This window comes from Panicum virgatum, chromosome 7K, assembly GCF_016808335.1.
Source record: "Panicum virgatum strain AP13 chromosome 7K, P.virgatum_v5, whole genome shotgun sequence".
Classification (NCBI taxonomy): Eukaryota; Viridiplantae; Streptophyta; class Magnoliopsida; order Poales; family Poaceae; genus Panicum; species Panicum virgatum.
This window is the reverse complement of record NC_053142.1, coordinates 24,859,097-24,883,722: the sequence shown is the minus strand read 5'-3', so window position 1 is coordinate 24,883,722 and position 24,626 is coordinate 24,859,097. Positions and strand designations below refer to the sequence as shown.

General features: G+C 45.7%; 2 protein-coding genes across 5 annotated transcripts; one reads left to right on the top strand and one right to left on the bottom strand.

Moving 5' to 3' along the window:
- Window positions 1-12,138: 12,138 nt before the first annotated feature.
- LOC120640605 lies at window positions 12,139-20,137 on the bottom strand. Of its 4 annotated transcripts, XM_039916496.1 has the most exons (8): window positions 19,955-20,095; window positions 19,527-19,782; window positions 17,871-18,099; window positions 17,149-17,293; window positions 16,936-17,051; window positions 12,807-12,869; window positions 12,641-12,709; window positions 12,139-12,501 (listed from the first exon to the last, which is right to left on the bottom strand). In XM_039916496.1, the coding sequence occupies exons 3-8, from the start codon at window positions 18,063-18,065 to the stop codon at window positions 12,421-12,423; spliced, it is 669 nt and encodes a 222-aa protein (XP_039772430.1). In that variant the 5' UTR covers window positions 18,066-18,099; window positions 19,527-19,782; window positions 19,955-20,095; the 3' UTR covers window positions 12,139-12,420. The 4 variants fall into 4 exon arrangements, with proteins under 4 accessions (XP_039772430.1, XP_039772427.1, XP_039772428.1 ...); XM_039916493.1 differs by lacking the exon at window positions 19,527-19,782 and having other exon boundaries at window positions 17,871-18,089; window positions 19,955-20,137; XM_039916494.1 differs by lacking the exon at window positions 19,527-19,782 and having other exon boundaries at window positions 12,139-12,498; window positions 17,871-18,089; window positions 19,955-20,137.
- Window positions 20,138-20,829: 692 nt separating this feature from the next.
- Window positions 20,830-24,626, top strand: LOC120640604 (protein CMS1-like). Its single transcript, XM_039916492.1, has 6 exons — window positions 20,830-21,237; window positions 21,341-21,536; window positions 21,637-21,709; window positions 22,327-22,376; window positions 23,947-24,060; window positions 24,144-24,626. The coding sequence occupies exons 1-6, from the start codon at window positions 20,886-20,888 to the stop codon at window positions 24,268-24,270; spliced, it is 912 nt and encodes a 303-aa protein (XP_039772426.1). The 5' UTR covers window positions 20,830-20,885; the 3' UTR covers window positions 24,271-24,626.

Genomic DNA, 24,626 nt, shown 5'->3' with positions numbered 1-24,626 from the left:
CCACTCGCCCATGCCGGCCGCCGCCAGGGCCTCGCTCACCCGTGTCGCCCGCGTGCAGGTGCTAGCCGCCGCCGCGCGCTCCGCCCAGCGCCGCTTTCCCGTGTTGGTGCCTGATGAGAGCTGCCTCCGCCGCGCTCGCCACATCCTCCTCCTCCACCTCCGGCGGGTGTAGCGCATCTAGGCCGATAGATGCTATTGGTAAGTTTCGGTGATTCATGACAACCGTATGCGACTAATGTGTGTTTTGAAGGAAAACTCAATGACTGGATTAGTCTCATATGAAATATGAAAGGAGACCCCTCAATTCAAAACAATCTTGCGAACCAAGGACTCAATTTGAAAGCGTAAGGACCTTTCTAGTCTCAAGTGTCACAAGGAGATGAAGGACACTTGTTTTAGCTAGGTTTTATAGTTTCTAGTTCTTGATCGTAATATTAAGAGGGGTTCATGAGTTAGTAGCTTGATCAAATTTGAGTTGGCCTTAGAAATCTTGCACATTCGCTCAAAATCAGCTCAAGATAGTCAATAGAAGTTAACACAACACTTGGAAGAAGAAACAATCGAAGTTACATTCAAATCCAAGTCAATTCAGCTGAAAATAAAGAAAAACAGCAGCACCGGTTGAACCGGTGCCCTAGCGTCGGAGCATCCGATGCTTGGCGGAAGGACTGATGCCCTGTCGGTCTATCTTCTCTGGATGCAGGCAGGAATCAAGTCAAATAACTCTATAGCACCGGTTGAACCGATGGTCAAAAGATAAGCACCGGTGCATTAGATGTACTTTGTTCCAGAGAGCATGTTTTGGTGGACTTCAACTTCTCTTCAGCACCGGTTGAACCGACGCTTCAGAATCAAAGCACCGGTGCATTGGATGTACTTTGTTCCAGAACGCTTGTTTGAGTTGATCAGTGAACCTCTTCAGCACCGGTTGAACCGATGCCCCTACGGAGCATGCACCGGTGCAATGATGCAAGCGTGGATACTGTGTCAGAACTCCAACGGCTACTAATTGGACACAAAGAGACCGGTTGAACCGATGCCTCTACTTTCTATCCCGTCGGTTCTTCCGGTGGTCACGGTTTTTCTGCAGAAAACTTCCAACGGCTATGTGACCTCCTCCACTCTATATAAGGGTACCCCCTGGCTCATTTCAGTTGCCTTTTGACACCTTGAAAACCCGAGGCCACCCTTGAGAAAAAGAGAAAGAGCTTTGAGCAAAAGAGAGAAGATCTAGTGCTTTGTTTGTGCTTCAACCTTGAAGAATACATCCTTTGCAAGTGTAGCAAGTGTGCTTGAGCTAGGGCCAACTGAGTGTAGGTCAAGTGAAGGCTTAGGAGCTTATTACTCTTGGTGATTGGCAACACCTAGACGATCTTGGTGATTGAAGGTGTTTCTTTCGGATCTTACCAAGGATTGTGGGAGCCCGAAGAAGTTTGTACGTGGCTTGAGCTCCACCACGCCGGGATGGTGAACGGAGACTCTTAGTGAGCGCCCAAGTCTCGGTGACATGGGAGGTGACAAGACTCTTAGTGAGTGTCACAACGTGGATTAGGGGTGTGTGCCAACACATCGACACCACGGGAAAAAAATCCGGTTGTCTCTTGCCCACTCTTTCTTTTCAAGCATTTACTTTCATACAACTTTTCATGTGCTTGACCTTAGAGATAATAACTTAGCTCTACCTTGCTTAGTTTCTTTTCTTTAGTAGCTTGTGTAGCTTGCTTAGTTAGCCGGTTGGTGAATTGAGCTTTACTAGCATTGCATAGATTAAGGTTGTTTTAATTGCTTTAGAATTTTGAAAAAGGCCCAATTCACCCCCCCCCTCTTGGTCCATCGATCCTTACAGCGGGGCCTCTCCTCCTATTCCTCGGGGCGGGGATGAAGGCGCTCCCTCCGCCATGCCCGTCCATTGGCCGCTGTTTGGTCACAGCGTGGGCGCCGCCTGGGACTGCCTCCTTGCGGGAAGGTGCGTGTTTGCCGGGGAGGACCTCCGCCACCTGGCGGAGACGGCTAGGATAGGGATGGCAACGGGTCAGGTTCGAGTTGGGTGGACTGTCTAGGCACCCAAAACCGAACTTAAAACTCGAACCCGACCCGAGCACTGATTCAGGTCAAAATCCATCTGCAAAACCGAAACCCGTGGATACCCGAAACCCGCTTTTGTATGCAACATAGTAAGAGCAATAAGTACTTTTTTATAAATGTATATATGATATATATTACATTTACATGTATAAAAAAGATGCAATACATAGTAAATAATTTCTTAAGTCAATATAGAATAAATTTAATAGTCTAAGTAAACAAAATTATTACTAAGTATACTATAAAATATGAGATTTTACTCCAAACGGTTATCCATTGGGTATCTACGGGTGAAAAACCAAATTCGAAAGCGAACCCGATAAGTTCCGGGGCCCCGAACTCGAAAACCGTGGGTGAGAAATCATCACCGAATCTGAACCCGCAAAACCCGAAACCCGCTGATATCCGACCCAAAATCGAACCATTGCCATCCTTAGGCTGGGAGGACGCTCGAGCAACTCCGGTCCAGGCCGTCGTCGTCGTGCCATGCAGGAATGGTGAGGACAAGTTCAACGAGGAGGCATGGACCAAGGTTTGATGCTTACTCCTTGTTGTCGTTGATCTAGTCAACACACGAGCGCTAGAAACGCGCGGATCACAGACGATCAACACCAGCAAGCTTTAGACGACGACTGGTCAGACCGATCATGCCAACCAATCAGACCATATGGACGCAAAGAACTCACGAAGACCTAAAACCTCAAATTCGGGAGAGACCCCGTCAGAGCTCGAAGATCTAGAATTGTCTTGAGGTCGGCAAGCCACACAATATGCCCTCAAACGCCGTAGAGACGCAAGAAGAATAGCAAAGGGGTTGAAAAAGATAGGGTTTTAGAAAAAAAAGGTAAAGAGAATTTTATTAATTTGATTGTGGTTAAAAAAATCTTTAATTGGGCGCAGCCTTTATATTTATAGGCCCACGTTGTACCCCTTCCAAAACGGGTTACAAAAGGACTATAAATTAAAAACCCTGACCAGACTTGGACTAACAGGCCCAAACCAGTCGGCCTCGGTGTTTGCCCCTCTGCCTTTTTGGTGAGCTTTGTAAGCCAAAAAGCAAGTATCAAAACATGCTTTAAAAATACAAAATTACAAGATCAAGCACTAGCCTAAAAATAATGCTAAGGGTGATATCCGAATATTGGCCATCTTCATTTTCACGTGTCTTGCCACACGCTGGGATAGTACTTCTTCAAGTACCTTCCATTCAATGCCTTTCGTAGACGTTCTTCTTGCAGCGTCTCCACCATGTATAAATTTCCGAAGATAACTTTGATAATCTTGTACGGTCCTTCCCAACTTTGAGACCACTTACCAAACTTGTTGCTCTTTGTCCTAAGAGGTAGAATTGTCTTTCAAACCAGCTCACTAACCTAAAAAGATTTGGCCCTTACCTTCTTGTTGTAAGTTCTAGCCACCCGAAGTTTGTCTTTCTCAATTTCCTTTCAAAGTTTGCAATCGCTTGTCGCTCACCTCATCAATGTTATCCATTATCAGATCATGGTAGTCAATAGCAAAAAAGTCATTTTATTTAGCCAATCTATAAGCGTCTAGATTCATCTCAACGGGTAAAACGACCTCTTGACCAAACTCACGTACCTCCTTTGATATAAATGATGAACCTTGATCCGTTGTCAATGTTTGAATGATGCCGAATTTATGAATAATATGCTCTATAATAAACTCAATTTCCTCTCTATATGTCATATTTTTCAAAGGAACTGTTTCAGTCCATTTAGTAAAATAATCCATAGCAACTAACGCGAAACGATGTAAGATTGAAGGAGGGATTACTTTGACTAATAAAATCTAAACCCCATCCTCTGAACGGCCAGGGCTTAATGATAGGATGTAATACCAACTGAATATCACCAAACTGCTAACATTCTTCACACTCTTTATAATATCTAAAACAATTTGCAATCATACTTGGCCAATAAAAATCGGCCCTCCTAAGCAACCACTTCATTTTAGGAGCCGATTGATATGTACCAAAGATGTCGCATGAACTTCACCCATAGCAACTGTAGGAAATATGCCCTAGAGGCAATCATAGAGATTATCATATTTTCTTGTATTCATGATTAATAAAGTGTTCATTGAATATCCATGAAATGTGACTTGTATTGATTAACGATTATGTGAATTTTTTGTGAAACTCTTTACTTGTCTGGATATTCCAAAGATGTTCCTAGTCGGAGTTCATGCATGGACACGCATGAATATTAGACTAGCACATGTATTAGTTAATGACTATGTTTCACAGGTTATGGACATGGAGATGTCAAACTGATAGTGTGAACTCATGTAGGACATGAGTCCGAACTGACCCAACACAAGAGATAGTGATTTCTCATTATACAATATGTACGTTGTGTCCTTAGACCTGAGATTGTCGCATATACTCAAGATGTGAATTGACTTACTTAGGAGCCATCAAACACTACTCCGTAACTAGGTAGTTATAAAGGTGGTTTTCAGGTTTGCCAAGAAGCATGCTGTGAGACATGGACAGTCGAGATGGAATTTACCCCTCTCTACCTGAGAGAGATATCTCTGAGCCCCTCGAGTGATTCAGATCAAGAAGTGCATGGCCATGCGAAGGTTAAGAGTTAACTAAGGATCTGAATCACGACATCGAGAAAGAGAGGTCAGCTTAGAGTAAGACCAAATATCGTGAGGCAAAATGAACAACATGTATATGACATTGTGACAGATCGTCTGATATGATCTTTGCGTGCGTATAGGAGTTGACATGTCTTGCTAGAGTCCATTGTCTACTATTGGGTTGTGTAAGAGTATTCGGGCCATGTCTATTCGCATGTGAGCCTATAGGGTCACACACTTAAGGGAAAGAAGCTTGATAAGGATGAGATCCAAGTTAGACTGGACTTTGGTGCACTAATGGGCCTCGTCAGGCCCAAAAGAGGCGCCTAAGGTGGGGCCCAAGTGGAGCCCACCTAAGGGGCGCCCCTAGGGGCTATAAAAGCAAGGGGCGCCTAAGGGGTCTAACCCTAGCCCCTCTCCTTGGCCGCCGCCGCCTTTTGCTTGCCGCCCCTCCTGCGCGCCGAAGCCCTAGGTCGCTCTCGCGAATCTAGTAGTCCGGAGCGCGGCGCTTCTTTCCATACGTGTGGATACCTTGGAGGTGCCGCATCTGTTGCACAAGTACGAGCCGCACGTGAGGAGGTTCTCTTAACTGCACTGCCGGCTTCCATCTGCACTACACCGACGCGCTACAGAAGTTCCGCACTGTAGCAGAACCGTCCAAATTAAACCGGCTTAAGTGCGCTAACTATCATCTTAATAAATAAGCAAGTTACCATGCACTTAAAATGGTGTAATTCGACAGTCTGTCGGAAATTCCCGATTAAACTACTGTACTCCAGGATCACAATTTGCACTAGAAGTCTCGCACGAAGACGAGCACAGGTGATACAAGCATATAAATTAATTTACAACACTGATTTTACATAAAGGTTTTGAATACAAACTACACTACAGAGTTCAAACGCAGCGAAAATTAAAACAGAGTTCGAAATACAATACAGTAACTACAAACGACGATACAAGGTTAGCTCTACATCCTACCCACCGATGTGATGCCAACCTGCCCGAGCTTCACGGGAAAGACAGGACCCACTCGACTGTCCACCCAGGAGGAAGTGGTTGTCCAATCCAGGACGCACAGACCTCCTCGAAGTCAGCGGGAACACAACCTGCTCAGATGGGTTACAATAACAACCCTGAGTATACTAATACTCAACAAGGCTTACCCGACTATGGTATATACTTAGCCGACTCCTAGACATGCAGGCTTTTGGCTCTGGAGTTTGTTTTGCTGAAAAGCTTCTAGTAGTGAATCCTTACTTTCCATATTTTAGCTCAAGTTTAGTATTGGAATACCAACTAGGTTTTCTGAAACATCTAGAGCACACAGGATAGATCAGATTAATCCTCTAGTAAAACACAATCAAACGTCTTTATTCCGTTCTCATTTCCATCATTTACTACGATGTGACAGAGAGATCAAGGTTCTCTTAACCGAGAGAGACGGTGAATCGATCCGATTTAACCTTGCAAGGTGGACCTAACTCACACAACGTGTGAAAACCTCGTTGGGCCACACATGTCAACTGTTCCCATCCTCGCCCCGACGTCTAAATCACGCCTGCCAAAACCCGGGTGAAGGGCTCCTCACGGCGAACTCCCAGAGAACCCGGAGGCGACATACACTCCAACACCCGCCATCATCCCACTCCCAGAGTAGCAGGTCGCGATTCAAAGTATCGTTACAATTCAGGTAATTAGCTTACTGGTTTCGACTACCTCCTACTCCCGGCATGTGGTTAGTACTGTTCAAGCCTCGATCAATGTGCCAACAACGGTACGGTCCTCAACCGACACAGGCGGAGATTTACTTTCCATTCATTTCATATCCATAATCAAACTCATCTCCGTCCGGTCTTCATTTCTCTTTCCTCATTGATTCATTCTCAAGCCACATTGCCATAAGTAACAACAACCTATAACTCGCGAATGACAGGAATCACTCGACTTCTACCGAATCCTAGTTAAGCATTGCAGTACTAACGACCTGCACACTAGTAGAGTGACTGAGGAACCCTAGTGATCATGCATCTATGGTTTCATTCAACTCCTAGAAAACTTAATGCACAAATACATAAATAAACCATTGAATACTCAAATTAGGGGTTATGCTCCGGGGCTTGCCTTGCAGGTCAGCGAGGTTAGCGGCTTCTTCTAGAGCTTGCTCAACTGCTTCTTCGCTCTGCTGCCCTCCTGCTTGTGGCTCCTGGTCCGGCTCAGCAACCAGCTCGTAGACTACCTCATTCGCGGCGGCTACATGTACGAAAAAGATGCCATGCAAGAGTTAGAGGAACTACGGTGCAAGAGAATGATGCATGGTGCTCAAGATGCATTACAAAAAGAAGAGGCATGACTGGCCAGCATTTACTAAGTGACCACAACAACAAGGCTATAACTGAAATGGATGGGTGCTGACGTGAGGGTTCAGGTTTTAGAATCATTTAGCCTAAAGTGGTTCCTTCAAATAAAAGTTACTAAACTCGATTAGGAAGACTAGGCATAAACATATAGCAAAAGGAGTAAATTGCACACTTTATTTGACTAACAAGCAACATAAGCAAGGAGGATAAAATAAACCATACTTTGGTCCAAAACAAGTTAACCAGGTTAACACAGGAACCAGACTTGAGATGCTGAAATCTAAACATGCAGAAAAGCACCTCTTAGCCCACACATACAAAAAAAAAAGGAAAACTATATCTAGGAACCAAACAAAAGCAAAAACTTGACATGCAGCAAGGATCTGATAGCACAAATTATCTAGCACGATTAGTTACTGATAAGGAGTGCAAAAACAATTTACCAACATTTATTGATTAGAAAAGTAATTCTTTTAGCCCCAACAAGACAAATTGAACACAACAAGATCTACACAAATGCACAGACTCTGGACATGAAACTTTTCCAGTGAAATACACGTGCAAAGAGTAGGCTACTACAAAAATTTCATAATTTTTGGACAACTACAACTGCAGAAACAAATTAAATAGGCTTGATCACAAAATAAAATATAGCACATGCAAAACTAATATAACACAAGCATGGATAATTTTCCCTCAAGCTTTGGATCTAACTAAGCTAACAAAATTTAGTTTATATTTTTAGCATTTTCTGTAATTTGTTATGCATTTACAAAAATCTCAGCCGAAATAAAAGATTTTGGAAAAAAAACCTAAACAGGGGCTGACAGCTGGGCTCCACGGGTCAGTGAGAGGCCCAACCCAGCCCCATCCCACGCACGCCATGGCCATGGGCATGGCCATGGACGGCGCAGTGGTGGTGCGGTATCGCCGGAGGCGAGGCTGGCCGGTGGAGGGGCAGGGCAGGCCCGTGGCCTGCACACTCGGGCGGAGCTGGAGCGCTCGGCAGCCCGGCGCACACGCGGCTCGCGACGAGCACGCGAAGGCCGGCGGCCCGGCCATGGTGGTGCAGCCGTGTTCCGGCGTCAGAGGTGCGGGATTCGATGGGGAGACAGGCCGGACGGGTTGAGGGGCTCACCACGAGTCCGTTTTGCAAGTTGGAGGGCGAGGAGGAGGGCCCGGAGGTGGGGATCGACGGCGGAGGCGGAGCTTCGGCGAAGCAGTAATGGCGTCCGGTCGTCGCAGGGTCCGATTTGGCCGGGGGACGGCTCGGACGGGTTCGTGGAGGGGCGGAGGAGGTGAAGGGCGAGGTGTGGCGGCTTGGGGCGCGAGGAATCTAGGCACGGTGGCGAGGGGTGGCCGGCGCGGTGCCGACGGCAGCTCCGCTCGGCTCTCTGTTCGGCGCGAGCTCGAGGAAGGAGAAGGGGAGGGGGGCAATGATTGAGCGATGGGACGGATAAGGGAGCGCCCGCGCGGAGGGCGAGGTTCGCCGATGGCCGACACGTGGAGGTCGCCGGTGCTGTGCGGGTCGTCGGCATGGGCAAGGTACGGCGAACAGTGGAGCAGGTAGAATAGGGAGCAAGTTTGAGCGATTTTACCCAATTTTGACCGACTAAAACTCAAAATTTCATATGGCAATTTGAAATTTGGCCAAAGTAGAAGTTGTAGAGGAAGAGAAGGTCTACAACTTTGATTTTGGGCGAAACTTGATTTGAGACTCGGATCATGGCGAAAAACGGGATTGAACTCAGCTAAGTTGATGTTTACTATGCAACTTGATTAGTGCTAATGATAAACTTAAACCCATGATTATTGAGTTAAGCACGTGATTAGCACCACGATTAACACAGGGGTGTTACACACATCCGCGCGTCTAGTGGTAATCCCGTGATCTATAACAACAGTAGTTCCTGAGTATGGGTAGAAAATTTTGTTTTTCGGTGCTCGTTTCCCTAAAGCAATACGGGTCTGATCAGCACCCAAGCATTCGAGAAGTAGATCATCGGCGGTCCGACGATAAAGTTTATCGTCAATCAAAGCATAATTAAAAGTATAATATGTTATGATAGGCACCCTCCAATCTTGCACCTCGGCCTCAATCTTTTGATTAGATTTATCAGCCGAACCACATTTTTCACCACCCTCGACGATCAAACCGATCCCCTGACCGGTCATACTGGTCTGTGTGGTTAGACCCGTCGCAGAACTAGTGACTCGGTTTTAATTCGCATCGACTTTTTAATATTGAAATATTTCTTTACAACATTATAAACAGATGCTTGCTGAGCCAGAGCGTTAGTCTTTTCATTCTCTTTTCTTAGAATATGTCGAATCACAAATTCATCAAAGCAAGAGATAGTATCAAGGCATTTATCAAAATATGCATTTAAAGATCCATTAGCATTGGCATACCTTGGATACTTGATGCACCACCAGAAACGAATCACCAAAGGCTTCAACATGCTTCATGTCCATAGATTGCAAAAATTCTAAGCCGAATAGAAGTGCTTCATATTCAACTTGATTGTTTGTGCAAAATTCTTCTAATCGGTTTGAGAACTCAAAAACAGCACCACTCGGAGAAATAAGAATATTTTCAATACCAACTCCTCTCCCATCATCACAAATCGATCCATCAAAGTATATCTTCCATGGTGTGCAAGTAATATAACCGACTTCTAAATCATGATTATAACTAATCCGATGTTCAACAATAAAATCCGCTACAATTTGGTCTTTTACATATTTTAACGATTCATAAGCCAAATCATATTCCACAAGCGCATAAGCCCATTTATCGATTCTTCCACTCAAAATCGGTTTTTTAACACATGCTTAATAACATTGGTTTGACAAGTGACTATGCAAGTACTAGATAACAAATAATGCACTACTTTTCAATAAATGTATACATTGTTTCCGCATCAATAAGTCATCGACTTGTATATGTAATAATGTACTCCTTTCTTTCGGTTTTTTGAATCAAAACAATACCAATAACTCTATCTTCCACAGCCACATAAAGCCTGAATGGAACCTCTCTCCTAGGCGCTTTAAGCACTGGCTGCGAAGATAAATAATTCTTAATTTTCTCAAATGAAAAGCTTAAGAGTTGGGAATGCGGGTATCCATATCTGATTATTGATGCGGATGGACACTATGGTGGCCACTTGCATGTCTCGGTACGGTAAAATAATTGACATTGCACGAACCGTACTGGTATCATCATTATTCCACAGGAAATATTGGTGCTGACTGCTAACACGCGTGCATTAGAATTGTATGAACAAAACACTTGTAATCCACTAATTTTCCCAGAAGATTGACCAAGATCCATAGTACGAGGCTTGTGTCTTGTTCACACGTGCTGGTTTCTTGCGTGCAGCTAGTCACTTTCGGCGTGCTGCCTACAACCTTGTTCATCCACCAAGAAACGAGTGTACCGGAAGCAGGATAGATGAAACGAACTTCCCACCATGTCAATGATCGATTGTGATCGTCATAACATGATGACTAATTTACTGTTTAGCCACCTCTGGAAATCCTCAGGAGTTCTCAAGTTTTTTTTAAAAAAAAGACACATGGAAAGAAAAAAGTTCAAAATTTCTGAAAATTTACTATATAGAATTAGAAAAACAGACGAACGAAGACAAATGCAGTTGGTACGTAGTGGCGTTTCTTTATTTTCAGTAGAAACCTCTTTTAATGTGGAGACAGCGGACCCACATCATCTCACCTCTCCTATTTTCCCGCTACTACGGGTCCTACCCGGCCGCTTGGCTCCTGCACAACTACGGGTCCCACACGCCACACGCATGCGCCCGCACCTCATCAGTCATCACGCGCATCTTTTTGTTCCCTGCTTTCTGCCTCCGTGCTCCGGGCTCACGGTGAACCGCAGATTGACTGGCAGCAATGATAGGAAGCAGCAGGCTGACTAGGTCCAGTGCACCTGGTCCACCGTCATCCTTGTTGGAGTTCCCTGTCGATAGGGTAACCCCGCCCGTCCCCACCCCTCCCTCACCGTCACGGGGGTCAATGCGAAGAGCTGTCATTCACTGCCAACAACTTTACAGTACATGATGCGTTTGTCTTTAGCCGTGTTTGGATGAATCCACGGAAACTTTTACACTAAAAGACAAATGCCTGCATGCAGTACTAAATGAAGTCTATTTGCAAAATCTTTTTAGGAATGAGTGTAACTTTTCGAGACGAATCTAATGAGCCAAGTTCCATCATGATTGGCTACAGTGATGCTACAGTAACCGCGCTCAATCATCCTCCAATCGTACGGTCAAAGGCCTCATTAGCTAGAGCAACTGCTACAGTACCCTAGTTGTGGAGATAATTTTGTAATTAGACTTTATTTAATACCCCTAATTAGTAGTCAAAGCATCGTTTCTCTCTCATCAAAACATTTTCACCCCTCATCCAAACACGGCCACTTGAGATGGCTTGTTTAATACTCTCTGGTTCTTAAAACAATGCAACTCTCGCTTTTTGAGATTAAGCAATTTCAAATTTAATCAAATTTATATAAAAAATTAAGAATATTAATATTTTTAAATAGATTTAGTATGAAAATATATTATATGATTAATCTAATGATAATTATTTTGTAACATAAATATTAATACTATTTTATACAAATTTTATCAAACTGAATATTATTTGACTTTTTGGAAGTGAGAGTTGCATTCTTTTTGGAATAAAGGGAGTATGTTTACAATTGGACTACCAAAATTTCATTCCACAGCTTCATCCAATTTGATTTGAACCACGCTTTGGCTTCTAATATGCCAAAAATTTGCAAAGACTTTAGCTCAAATTCAGAGTCAAACTTGGCCAAATTTCGTCCGCCTTGTTCTTGAATTTTTACTAAAATTCAATAAAGTTTCCATGTGGCCTTAATTTTTTAATTTTAGTACAAACCAAACAAGCCTACCGTGTTACTCCAGCTCACTAGGCAGCAGGATTCAATTCATTGCATTTAAGTGTGGTCGACGGTGGACTGGTTTTATAAATGCACGGAAATCTAGAGCAGGCTCCTCATTGCTCCTGCCACTTTTTGAGGCAAAAGAGCACATTTCCGAATTTCCACTAGTATCATGTCTCCAATACTGAGATCTGCCAGTCTGAAACTATGCCACCAATAAGGGTTTTACATAACCCATCATCATTACAAGTAAGAAAAAGAAAAGTACTCCAGATTAAGTTCACTTCTAATTCTTTATGTTCAGGCTATCCTATGACCTTTTTTTAGCGACCACTGACCAAGCACATGCACATTCTAAAGTTCTTGAGATCTGTACCACCAAGGAAGAGATGAGAAGCATGGATCTGTGCAGCTGATGACAAGCTGACAAGGCTAGGAGCTGTTGTACAGGCTCTTCAACCGCTTTGTTGTGTGAATGAAGTCCAGGATGACTTGCAACTCGTCCAATTGTTGCTGATATTTAGCATTTGGAGGAGGATACACAGGCAAAGATTAGATGGTCTATTTTCATTGTCGTCACAAGGGAATTCTAGATAGGTTCTATGCTATATGGTGGCAAGCATTAGTTGGTTGCAGTAATTTTTGCAGCTACCTGTGACTGGAAGTGCTGTTGTACCCCATGGAAGAGCTCCTCCTTTGATGGATTGGGGTTCATGCTTACCTGCAAAGGATTTTAGCATGAGGTGGAAATTACAGCATGCAAAAGTCTAAAACAAGGCTAGTTGGCTCAGGGCGAATGGATCGGCCAGGCTACTCACAAGGTTGAAGTGCTTCCAGTATCTCCACAGTGTGGGTGTTCCGAGCTTTGTCAGATTTACTTTCTGCAGACAAATAAAGTTACAATACACTTGGTTCAGTGCTGATGTGATAGAAAACACATTTGTAAATTAGGGCATTAGCAGATGGTTCATAATGATATGTCACTGGCACAAATTTGGCCTGGGCAATAACAAAGCAGTCATGCATGACAAAATGGGTGAGTCCACAAAACTGCCTAACGAAACAACAAATTCTACCAAACCATGGGCCATGCCACGTGATCCCAGGTTACAATAGATCTGGAACTGGACGGCACTACCTTATCTATCAAATTGTACTAATCTACTAGTGTTTTCAAAACATGATAGTGATTACTGCTCTTGGTTTCGAAGTCAAATGAAAATCAAATTGTACTAATCTACTAGTGTTTTCAAACCATGATAGTGATTACCGCTGTCGGTACCCTACAACTGGGGTACCCACTCCTACTGTGCCAAGACTCGCGTAGTTATCCGTAACTACGCCCTAAGGAGCTGAGCAGCCGGACTCCTGGGTTCCGACTCCATCTCACCGGACCAACGGTCCCGGACCCGCTTCCCGTTTGGGGACGGGTCCGGTGTCACCACGTGTCCCAGAGGTGGAAATGCTCAGCACCTGTGGCCGCGGACCCGGACCCCCGCAGGCGGGTCCGGGACCTCCACGTGCCATCCGGACTCCCGCAGGCAGGTCCGGGACCTCCACGTGCCTACCCGGACCCCCGTGAGCTCTCGGCTCAGCAAGCTGCTCGGGTGGGGTCCGGAGCCGCCACGTGTCACGCAGACGCGGGCGCGGGCGCCAGCCTTCCGCTGGAAGCTCCCTCACCCACCCGCATTAAGTGCGAGTGGTTGAGGCGGGATCTGCTGCCTCTGGGCACGGGGCAGCTTTTGTCAGTCCACACTGTGGATCGCCAGATACCGAGACAAGCATTAAAGACTCAGCGCTGCGCGCATGAGCGACGAGTCATGATGACCAGCTACTGACTGAAGCAACAGTGCACGCTGCTACAGTGGACTGAGTCAGTAGTTCGGCGCTTCATCGTGACCTCGACGCGCGACTGCAAAGGCTAGACTCTACTCTGACAGGACAACTCAAGACCATCCCTGGTCAGAAGCTACGCACAGAAGCCGACGACAAGATCTCCGGATCTGAGCCATTGAAGGCCAAAGTGTAGTTTATAATACATCGCCGGGTCCACATGTCGGGGCCCCGCTCAGTGTACGTGCTCCCCTTGGACATATAAAAGGGAGAGCACGCCCGCTAGAACACAGGGGGTTCACACATCATCTCCACAATACAGACTCAAGCTCTCGCACCTCCTCACGCTTGTGGGAAGGCAATACAACACACAGTGGATGTAGGGTATTACGCTCCGGCGGCCCGAACCACTCTAAATCCTGCTGTGTTCATCGTGTTCTGAAGGGAGATCGATCTAAGACTAGCTACCCCCTGAGTACACACCCTCTGGGCTAGGGCGGGTGCCTTCCGCCACCCGGCCGTGGTTTGCAGCACCACGACATTTGGCGCGCCAGGTAGGGGCGCTAGCTGGTCGCATTTCATCATCTTCTTCGTCCCCATGGTTCGCGTGGACGACGTGGAGATGACGGAGGGGGTGGCGTCCTCCACGCCACATGCCTCTCGCGTTCCTGCTCCAGGGGCAACTGTGCCTGTGGAGCAGCCACCGTTGGCGGCGGCGCGCGCCGCCCGCCGGCAAGAGTCAGGGCACCCGTCAAGGGCTCCCTCACAAGCTGCGAGCGGCGGAGCGACAAATCCCAGCTCACAGCATACCTCACTCATGAGAGGAAGCCCGCTCCGGCGGAAAGCCGACTCCGGTCGCACCAAGCCCGCTCCGGCGGACTGCCGACTCCGGTCGCACCAAGCCCGCTCCGGCGGAAAGCCGACTCCGGTCGCACCAAGCCGCTCCGGCGGAAAGCCGACTCCGGTCGCACCGAGCCCGCTCCGGCGGAAAGCCGGCTCTAGTGGCTCTCTCCGGCGGAAAGCCGACTCCGGTCGTACCCCCGACTCTACATCTCTGTAAGTCCTACTCTTAGAGGCCCAGCAGGGAATAAAATCTTTTCCTTTGTAACTATGTAGTACTTCCGTGTGGTCCAGTCCGGTGAGCCTCCCCCGTGGAGGGGTCCGGACCTCTGCGAACCAGGTTCAGGGAAGCGTATTCACCCTCCGGGGAGGTCCGGAGCCGTGTAGCCGCTTAGCCTGGTTCCGTACCCTAAGCCTGCATGCTCTACCTCCCTAGGGTGAGTACCGTAGTACCTAAGACTGGGGGCCCGGAGGTCCGGACAGCTCCGGCCTCATAAACCCGTGTTCTGGCTTACATCGCACATCTCATGTACATCTAGTTATAAAGGAAAAGTTTATTCTCAGTTCGCCTCTAAGGATGTTACATTCCAATTTCGATCTACGCATTCTGTTTGCGCTAACCCCCACGTGGCTTCTTACTCTTGTGCGGTGATTGTGGTCCGAATTGAGTTGGCTAGTTAGTGACTTAGCTCGAGACCCCTCATGGAAGAGAGGGGTTCGGACCCCTGGGAACCTGCAGGTTCAGGGAAGCGCACTCATTCTCCGGGGAGGTCCGGAGCCGTGTAGCCGCTTAGCCTGGTTCTGTACCCTAAGCCTGCACGCACCACCTCCTGTGAATGAGTGCCGTAGTACCTAGGACTGGGAACCTGGAGGTCCGGACTTTCTCTTAACCTAAAGGCCGGCCCCTTGAGCTTCGTTCACTGAACCTAGCTATCCATCTCAAAGGATTACAGCCAACAGGATTTGGGACCCGTGGGCACGCTACTAAGCATCTACCTTGAGTCATGTGCAGGTCCAAACGTGATGATGCAGCAGGTGACCCAAGGGATGGACGATGCAGGGCAAGACCCTTGCGGGGCGCACCGCTGGGTGCCAGAAGCAGCCAAGTTGCTCACAGTAGTGGCCCCACCTGCGGGTTCGTTGCCTCTCCCGAGGCGGGCCCGGGGGCCACTGTCGGTACCCTACAACTGGGGTACCCACTCCTACTGTGCCAAGACTCGCGTAGTTATCCGTAACTACGCCCTAAGGAGCTGAGCAGCCGGACTCCTGGGTTCCGACTCCATCTCACCGGACCAACGGTCCCGGACCCGCTTCCCGTTTGGGGACGGGTCCGGTGTCACCACGTGTCCCAGAGGTGGAAATGCTCAGCACCTGTGGCCGCGGACCCGGACCCCCGCAGGCGGGTCCGGGACCTCCACGTGCCATCCGGACTCCCGCAGGCAGGTCCGGGACCTCCACGTGCCTACCCGGACCCCCGTGAGCTCTCGGCTCAGCAAGCTGCTCGGGTGGGGTCCGGAGCCGCCACGTGTCACGCAGACGCGGGCGCGGGCGCCAGCCTTCCGCTGGAAGCTCCCTCACCCACCCGCATTAAGTGCGAGTGGTTGAGGCGGGATCTGCTGCCTCTGGGCACGGGGCAGCTTTTGTCAGTCCACACTGTGGATCGCCAGATACCGAGACAAGCATTAAAGACTCAGCGCTGCGCGCATGAGCGACGAGTCATGATGACCAGCTACTGACTGAAGCAACAGTGCACGCTGCTACAGTGGACTGAGTCAGTAGTTCGGCGCTTCATCGTGACCTCGACGCGCGACTGCAAAGGCTAGACTCTACTCTGACAGGACAACTCAAGACCATCCCTGGTCAGAAGCTACGCACAGAAGCCGACGACAAGATCTCCGGATCTGAGCCATTGAAGGCCAAAGTGTAGTTTATAATACATCGCCGGGTCCACATGTCGGGGCCCCGCTCAGTGTACGTGCTCCCCTTGGACATATAAAAGGGAGAGCACGCCCGCTAGAACACAGGGGGTTCACACATCATCTCCACAATACAGACTCAAGCTCTCGCACCTCCTCACGCTTGTGGGAAGGCAATACAACACACAGTGGATGTAGGGTATTACGCTCCGGCGGCCCGAACCACTCTAAATCCTGCTGTGTTCATCGTGTTCTGAAGGGAGATCGATCTAAGACTAGCTACCCCCTGAGTACACACCCTCTGGGCTAGGGCGGGTGCCTTCCGCCACCCGGCCGTGGTTTGCAGCACCACGACAACCGCTCTCGGCTTCGAAGTCAAATGAAAATTTGCTCGGTTGCTCGACTTTGCGCAGGACGACCATGGCTTTGTATGCCGAACTTTTGCCTTTGTTGGCTTGTGGTATTCTATGCTTGCTACTTGCACAAAAAGAGCAAAAGAAAATCAAGCTCATTGAACTATACGCAGTTTGAAGCAACTGGCAAAAATGCAATTGCTGTTGTGTGGTCTTACTATCCATGTCTTTCTCGCCCATGTCGGAGTTGCTGCAGAATGAATTGTTGCCATTGATATCATCGTCATGTTCGTTGCCTGTTGGAGCTTCCAAGACACTCAAAGCATTCCTCTGCAACTTCACCTCTACACCATTGTTTAGAACCTGATTTGGCAAGAATATATCAGGAATTGGAACAAAATACCACACTCCAATGACGTGTTCCACAAAAGCTGCACATATCTTGTCCGCTAGTTCTAAGCTCATAAAAATCAGAAAACTTTGTGGTATATCTGGCTTTTTAAAAAGCAAGCATAAACCATTGAGACTTGGTTAGTTCACATGATGGTATTTCTAAAACAAAGAAAACACTTAACCTGTATGAAATTGCTTAACTAGACTATCAACTTTCAGAAAAGCAAGGTCAATGTGGTTCTTTTCACTTGTTAGGCACCCATTACAAATTCACAATAATGACAAATCAGCAACTAAGCAAAGTTTTAGTGGAAGGATTAATAATGGGAAGGAAGACTCATGCCATGACCATGATGGTATTTCTAAACGAAAGAACAAACACTTGAAACTGTAAAAATTATTTGAGTAGACGATCTACTTTCTGAAAACAGAGGTCTGTTATTCTTGTCACTTATTAGGCACCCGTTACTAACTTACTATATCGACAAACAAGAAACTAAGCAAAGTTTCAGTGAAATGCCCACATAAATTTGGAAGGAAGACTCACCAACCAATGCCAGCCTCCAAGGCCAACAACCTTCTTGACAACGCCTTGTAGGCCAACCAAGACAGACTTTGTTCGGTTGTTCCCAGTGACAATAACCTTGGTATGCCGGGGAAGCACCGAGAGTTCCTCATTGCCATTTTCATCTCGCTGAAGTGATAGAACTCTGGAAGAACATAGTTGAGTCCCCATCATCATGTTGCCTCTTTGGCCTATCTCCTCCTGGTGAAAGCTGTGGAACCAAATCAAATTCAATCAGTACACAACCAACTCAACACATAAAAAGAGGATATGATTGACTTGCAACTGTAAACAATAAATAGCATCATAGATCCAATGACAAAGAAATTTCCAAATTAGCACAGAGTTCACAATTTATTGCAGAATGCAAGAATCAAGCGTCTAAAATCTGGTGGATTGGTTGGCTTTGCTAAAACAGTGCATATCCTGATTAAAACTGTGCCAGCTGGAATCGATGAGATTGCATTGCTAACACGTTCTACATTTTTCTTTGTGCAGGTGATTGGAATCCATCTCTTTCCACCCACTCAGATCATTTCAAACTTTTGAATTGTAAGGATTCTATAAAATAAATGCCAGCAAAATCTCTTTCCTATAAAGTTCAAGGAACTTGTCTGCAAAGCAATTTGCAAGGGTCAGGCAATGTATCCTGAAAACGACCAAGATGATGTGATGCCTCCATGCAACACGATACGGATCTGACTAAATCTCTCATCCTGACGGGATCACAAACAGACCGGAGAGAATTGCTGACTCCCAAACAACAACCATGATGGCAATCAATCAACAGAGACACTTATCAGGGCCCATCACCAGCTAAGAGAATTGCTAGTTAGTTGCTGGATTGGCAATTTTGAAAGTGATGTCTCTAAGGAATATGTGCAAAAGCAACTTGGATAATCCCCTTCCTTGCATAATTAAATATTTGTGAAATAATGTCATATCTTGATTTGATCGTTCAAATATGTTTCTGCAAAATTGCACAATTAAGTATTATCTTCACAATAATCTTGGATCCTGAATCAAATGTTATCCGGAGCCCCCTCAAGAATTTGAAGTCTTAACTTTTTGCAGGTACAGATCTTCAGTAAACTTGCGTTGAAAGTGTGTGATGGAGATTTCAGACAACAGTAACAATCCGAGTTGATTATAATAGTGAATCTATAGTGCCATGCTGCAAGTTTATTTTCCCCAATTGATATTACCTTTTTTTCAATGCAATTCTAATCCTGAAGCTACAAGATCATAGCTTCGATCTATTAAATGCAAGGATCTTACTCACAAATTAAAAAATGAATTTACGGTTAAACCCAAGATATTCACATTGGACAAGAAAACTGAAATAATTTAATTTCACAGATCAAGCAGTTTCAAGATCTTATTGATGCAGCAAAGACTTTAATTGTGCCAGAGCATTAAATTTGCATGCCAAGTTAGAGTTTCACTGGGGATGAATTTTAGTTCCATAATGGGTTCTCCAACTTTAGTGAACTGAACTTGAGTACTCTGCCACAATGAAATATTCAAGATACAGGATCCTAGTACATGCAATTGATTGCACCTAATCTAGTTGCAGGTTCCAGCTTTAACTTCAAAATGAGCAAAGAAGATGCGAAATTCAAAATGTACGAGGCATACTTTATTGAAGAAAATCCATGTCCAAGCAATAAATTAAGCACAAGAAGATTGATCCGATCTCGCAGATTTGAAAATGCAACTCCAATGGGAAATTCCGGTCGCAGTCATGCAATCCTCCAACTCAAATGGAAGTAGATCCATCCAAATTCAGCAAGATAAACCCAAATCAAGCCACCAAACCCAGCAATTGAGCAGGGGAATAAAACTGCAGCTTTGAGCTACCACTGGGCCACTGAGGTAAAACCGCAATTAAACCCTGGAGACAGAATTCGATCCAGAAAATCAAACAAGGGGCGGATCCAGCATATATAGGAAATGGGTGCACATATGTACACCTGATGATTTCTTGCAAAAAAAAAAACGAAGTTTGCGGGTCGAATGCACATGTACGCACGTAATAGGGTCAGATCCGAGTACAGGTGACTTACATTAGGGTCTGCGTTGCCCGATTTCACACCACGGAAAGGGAAGAGGCCTGCCTGGTGGGTGCTCGTCGCCGGCGAAGGGCGACGTTGCTCGCCCAGCCGTCGCTCGCCAAGAAAGAAGGCCACGGCAGAGAGAGAAGAGAGGGAGGAGAGAGGAAGCAGCCCCTCCATCAAAGGGTCTCCTATTTATTTATTTACCATCAGGCGTCCTAAACTTTCCACAGAATGGAACAGCCCAGCTGGCCAAGCCGCCAGCCCATGTACATTTTCCCTCAGACCCACACATATGAAAACATCCACAAAACTGGATAACTAAGTAAAAATCTTAAGATCGATGCTGCCACTTTACACGTTGCTATTGGACTATAACTGAAATAAGAAACCTAAAAAACAACTTGGCTAATTTGCGTTCAAAAAAAAAACACAACTTGGCTCGGCCCAATGCGCAGCCTTAGAGAATTTCTTTCATATTATTGCAGGAGTGTCCTCATCCAAGATCCCTCTGAAGTGAAGTGAAGTGGTCATATATCATTGAGTCTTTCTGCTGGCATATACATTCACTCCTACGAATTCATATCTAGTCGCTGAACCTAGAGTACATATGCTTATATAAATAATGCACACATCAAAAAAAGACTAAAACATGCGGATGTTGATATTGACGAAGTCCCTATAGTTGCTAATTGTTGCACAAACTTAATACCTTTTTCAGTGGCTATATGATTCTTTTTTGTTTTCTTTCATTCTTTCAAATAGACTTATCCAAAAAGGAAGTTTTAGCTTAATTATTATTGGGCTAAAATACCTCGCAACTTTGAGCTGGGCCTTCCCCCCATGCCTTCTAATTCCCTTAATTACAAAGCCTGGCCTTCAGACAATCCGGCCCGCACCAGCACGGGGTAAAACCCTAACCTACCAAACCCAAACCCCCAAAATGGCGCCGGCGACGGAGCCGACCGCCGCGGCCGCCGCCGGCCGCAAGCGCAAGAAGCCGCACGGGCCATCCAAACCCCTCGCGAAGAAACCCTCGGGTCCCAAATCGACGTCCGGGAAGAAGAAGAAGAAGGAGAATCATAAGCACACGACGCATAAGGAGAAGAAGCCGCGGCCAACCGGCCCGCCCGCCAAGAAACCAGACGAGCCGGACCAGGTTGCCGCCGGAGATGGGGGAGGGGTCCTTTTGTCGGCCGCGATGCCGCCGCCGCGGCAGCTCGAGTTTCTCCTCCGCAGCTTCGAGCGCGCCGTCAAGATGCGGCTGTCGCCCCTCGAGCTCGACTCCTACTCAGGTTTGTTCATCCTCATGCTGAATTCAAATTCAACACAATCCAATTCGATGTGCCAATTTGAGGAACGGAACCTGAAGGCCTGTTCTGTTCTGGTCCTCTGCAGAAGGGTGCATGGTCCCGCTCGCAGAGGGACGCGCCCAGGACGTGGAGAACTTTGGTGACCATGTGAAGGGGGCATTCGGCGCGTCGTGGAAGGAGGAGCTCTGCGAGGGGCAGGTTGTGGAGGGCGAGATCGGCGTGGGCAGCCCTGCGCTCCTGGTTATCAGCTCGGCTGCTCTGCGATCCTCAGAGCTTTTGAGGTACCAGTTGTTCCTTGTATTAGAACAGAAATGTGCGCTGCATTGTTTTTTTTTGTTGGTAATTCTTTCTAGAGAATCAACATCAGCTTTTGGTTTGTAGGGGTTTGAAAATGTTCACCAAAGAATGCCGCCCGGTAAAGCTCTTTGCTAAACACTTGAAAGTGGAGGAGCAGGTATGACTCAGCAATGGAAATTGGAAACTTCATGTCGTTTACTATATCTGCACTTCATGTTAATTCTATTCGTGCATTGTCCAAAGTTGCTGTGAATATTCTGTATAAGCAATTTGATTCCAGAATTGTTAATTTTACCACTTTAGCTATCTTGCAGTGCAGATAAAAATGTCCTTTTTGTGTAGATTATTAGATTGGTTGCTTTAAGTGCTTTGGCCATTATAAAGAGCTTCAACCAAACATCAGAACTCTGTCTTGATTAAAAAAATTGTTTTAACAAAAACTGCCCTGTTTGTTGACTGAGTACTGACTATCTTCAGACATCACTCTGTTAAAGTGTGAAGCACAAAACAAAATCCAGTCGTAAGTCATTTATCAAACAACTTTCTTTCATTACAGTGGATTTCTTAAGATTTGACATTTCCCTTGTAACAGTGCAAGTGTGCTTTGTCTATGTGAGAGTTCTTGGAATAACAAAGCTTGCTGCTTTTAAAAAAGAAATGCAGATGTAAATGTAAATGATAATATCAGACTGTTTGCTTACATCACCAGTAATTGTATTGTTTTACTTCCTACTGATCTATCTTTACTTTCTCATTTCTAAATTTGGCATGCAGGTGGCAATGCTTAATGCTCGAGTAAATATTGCCTGTGGTACACCAAGCAGGCAAGCAATCTTGACTTTTTCGGTTTTTATCTATCTGGCTTTTTGTCATTGTATTTGATCCATATCAATTGAGCTTCTTTAGCTTGTTTAACCAAGGCCAATTTTGTGTCGTAGCTCCAAAGTTTGAAATGGTAGTAAACTAGTAATTGATGTTTGTTTATCTAGTCACAACAAAGGCAACCTACTTTATTTGGCTGCATTCATGTTAATATTTGCTTTCTTTTTCTTAAAATAGCTCTGCAATGTTTGATGTCAAGACCTGTTGCGTGGTTTCACCTTTTCTATTTTTAAGATAGCCCTTTGAAACATCTACCATCATCTGGCACTCATCAAGCCTGATGTAAATTCTCTCATCCAGCTGTACCTATCCTTCTGACTGCACACCTCTGCACAGTAGCACTGCATAAGACACTCTGACATGACATTTGGTTCTGGTTGGCAGGCTGGCAGCATGTCTTATCTCTGGCTTGCCTATGCAATATCCTAGTGATGACAGCTCTTCAATAAGCTAGAATTGACCTATTGCTTGGTTTGTCTAGGGCGGTGGGGCCACAACTATTGTTGGATCTGGAATAGAACCTTGTTGCATTATCAAACCCTTCAAAATGCTTATAAATTATGGATTAGAGTTTGGTGTATTATCCACCAAAAAAAATGGAATTACCGGTTTTGCTTTCTCTGCCACTAGTTGCCATTAGATTGCCATTCGAGTTACGAACAGGCCTCTAGCTGATTTGTTTAGAGGTCTCTAGTAGCACCTCTTCAGGTCCTGGGTACGATTCCCCGTGGGAGTGAATTTCAGGCTGGGGTTAAAAAAATCCCCTCATCTGTCCCACGCCAAAGCACACGGTCAAGAGCCAGTCTGACTCACACAGTCTATGGTTCCCTATGTAAGGGTTGCTCCTCGCAGGCCGAGTTTTTTTTTTCTTTTTCGAGATTGCCATTCCAGTTTGCGCGTTCCTTTACCCTGTTATGTTTGTAGACGGTTGCTGTTCAGTACTTCAGTTACTTTGAACTTGATGACCATGTTTTCAGTTTTCATTGATTTGTTAGAGATTCTTCCAAAGAAGCCTACTGCTTACTATAATTGCATTGAGAAGAAAGCCTTTTAGGTTCATGCCATATAAATTTTATTTTCATTTGCATACCTTCCATTCTATACTAAGCAAATGACTAAACTTTGTGCTGATTATCTACTGCTTCAATCTTGGTGGCATTATCACCATTTTGTTACAGAGAAACTGAAACACATGGGCACTAAGTATTTCTGTTCAAGTTTGATAAGTTATCTGTGCCCCCCCCCCCCACACACACACACCCCCCACTCAAACCATCTGGACTGCTGCCAGTTATTATAACTTTTGTCTATGTCAAAGGGATATGGTGTGGTTTAACTTTTAAGTTTTAGAGAGTAACTAGATTCTAAATTGTTTGGGTGCACATTGTTGATGTAATTCTGTTCTGACATATGTGCAGTGTAACTTGATATATTTCCAGTAGCAACAATTATGACATGCTTCTCATACTATTTCCGCCATCTATTGCCCCTTATAGTTTGTTCTCTGTGCAGGATCAAGAAGCTAATTGACATAGAAGCTTTGTCATTGTCACGCTTGAAACTAGTGGTCACTGACATGCAGAAAGATGCTAAATCCTTTAACTTGTTTACGCTACCACAAGTCAGGTAATAATTTTGTCAGCGGAATTTAGTCCCCAGAAATTTGCAGAATGTCACATCCTAATCTATTTGCGTTGATTACTATGCAGCAATGAGTTCTGGGACTTATACAAGGGCTACCTAGATCCAAAGGTCCGAGAAGGGAACACGAGGATATGTTTCTATGGTGCTGTGTCTGAGAGAGACATTACCAAAGCACTTCCACCTGCTGAGTAAATGTCTCTATGAGTCCAGTTGTATGTGAGCTGAGATGTCTTTCTGCGGGCAAATAGTGCCTTGGTAAAGCAGGTTTTCGATGAGGTTAAGAAATTAGGAATTTTGACCGTGTTCTTTTGCTCCCCAAGTGTTTTTGTTCCCCTGTTGGTTGAGTGTAATAGTTGGTGCGATTATCATACACTAGTGTTCAGAGCCCTGGCGAACTGTTCAACAACTCATAGAAAAAGTGTAGTTTTCGTCTTGACCGTCAGAGTAGTTCCAAAAGGGTTAAAAGCAGATTGCTACCAGGCCAAGTAGGGAGTGGCTTAAATCTGAACTTTCTGGTTCTGAATACCACTTTACCTTATGGTTCCAAA